The sequence below is a fragment of the Bidens hawaiensis genome, unplaced genomic scaffold, assembly GCF_021521415.1.
Source record: "Bidens hawaiensis isolate Kalapana, Puna unplaced genomic scaffold, B.hawaiensis_p1.1 tig00069287_1, whole genome shotgun sequence".
NCBI lineage: Eukaryota > Viridiplantae > Streptophyta > Magnoliopsida > Asterales > Asteraceae > Bidens > Bidens hawaiensis.
In genome coordinates this window covers 16,938-18,344 of record NW_027502230.1, presented here as the reverse complement: position 1 = coordinate 18,344, position 1,407 = coordinate 16,938, and the positions used below count along the sequence as shown (strand labels likewise).

Here is a 1,407-nt window from a genome sequence, read left to right as displayed (position 1 = left end):
GAGGTGACTGGCGATTATGGCGGTGGGGAAGAGAGAGATATAGAAGGGAAAGAAATGAAGAAGAAGAAAGGACGGTGGTGATGATATATATATATATATATATATATAATTTATTTAAAATTATTTAGTTAATAATTTACATTTCACTATTAACAATTTTTTTTTCGGATTATCCACGGCCCATCGCGTAGCGCTATGGTGGCTGGTCTTGGATGTCAAGGCAACCATCGCGTAGCACGATTATTAACCCTCTAGGACCATCGCGTCCCAGTTGACAGAGAGTTTTTACCGATTTTGGGGTCGGACGTTTTCTGACCCGGTCACTTTTCGACATCCCGACATCACCCTGAACACGTTTCCGAAGTCGAAATTTGCAATACGTACCTGGATTGACGTGTAATTAACCAAATGCTTACCGAACTTCCATGATTTGCACTTCACCAAAACCTCCCCACACTTGGGATTTGCTGCACAAACCTCGAGTCAAAAGTCAAACAACAACTCAACAAAAAGAAATCAAACTAGAACACACTTACAACCCCGGGTTCTTCCCGGTCAGTGCTGAATTGCGTGTCTACAGCTCGACAATGCCTCGTATACTTCAATTATCTTCATAAATCGGTGAGGTCACAATGAAACTCACTGATTCCTTGTCCATCTTGTGTATATCCTCCATCTCCAAATATGGCTTCAACCTATAGCCATTTACCACTTGTCGAATGTGGTCATCGAAATCCTCAATCTCAAACTGCCCGTGATTTCCAACTCCAACAATCACAAACGGGCCCGTCCACTTACTCGGGAAAAGCTTCATCCTAGTGTTGTATAACCATACTTTTTGACCAATCTCAAAGCTTTTCAACCGAATCTTCGCATCATGAACCTTCTTCATTTTCGCCTTGTAAGCCGATGCACACTCGTACGCTTCATCCCGCAACTCCTCGATCTCACATAATGCTAATTTCCTAGCTTAACCTGCATCATCATAGCTAGTATTAACTTCCTTAGTAGCCCAATAAGCACGTTGTGCAATCTCAACCGATAAATGACAATCCTTTTCATACATAAGTCTATATGGTGTGGTCCCAATCGGCATTTTAAAAGCGGTTCGGTAGGCCCATAAGGCATCGGTCAACTTAGTTGACCAATCCTTTCGGTCCGTCTGAACAGTTTTCTATAAATTCTGTTTAATCTGCCGATTTGAAACCTCAACTTGTCCACTCGTTTGTAGATGGTAAGGAGTTGCAATTCTATGATTCACCCCGTATCGTTTAAGCAACTTTCCAAATTTAAAATTTTTAAAATGAGAACCCCCGTCATTAATAATAGTTCGGGAGATTCCAAACCTCGAAAATATGTTGCTTTGAACGAAATTATAAACTACAAGGTGATCATTTGTCCTAGTGG

The 1,407-nt window shown here is 41.2% G+C and overlaps 1 protein-coding gene across 1 annotated transcript; it reads right to left on the bottom strand.

Moving 5' to 3' along the window:
• Positions 1-601: 601 nt before the first annotated feature.
• LOC143605397 (uncharacterized) lies at positions 602-1,096 on the bottom strand. The gene is made up of 2 exons (XM_077081531.1): positions 976-1,096; positions 602-924 (listed from the first exon to the last, which is right to left on the bottom strand). The coding sequence occupies exons 1-2, from the start codon at positions 1,094-1,096 to the stop codon at positions 602-604; spliced, it is 444 nt and encodes a 147-aa protein (XP_076937646.1).
• Between the last annotated feature and the right edge of the window lie 311 nt (positions 1,097-1,407).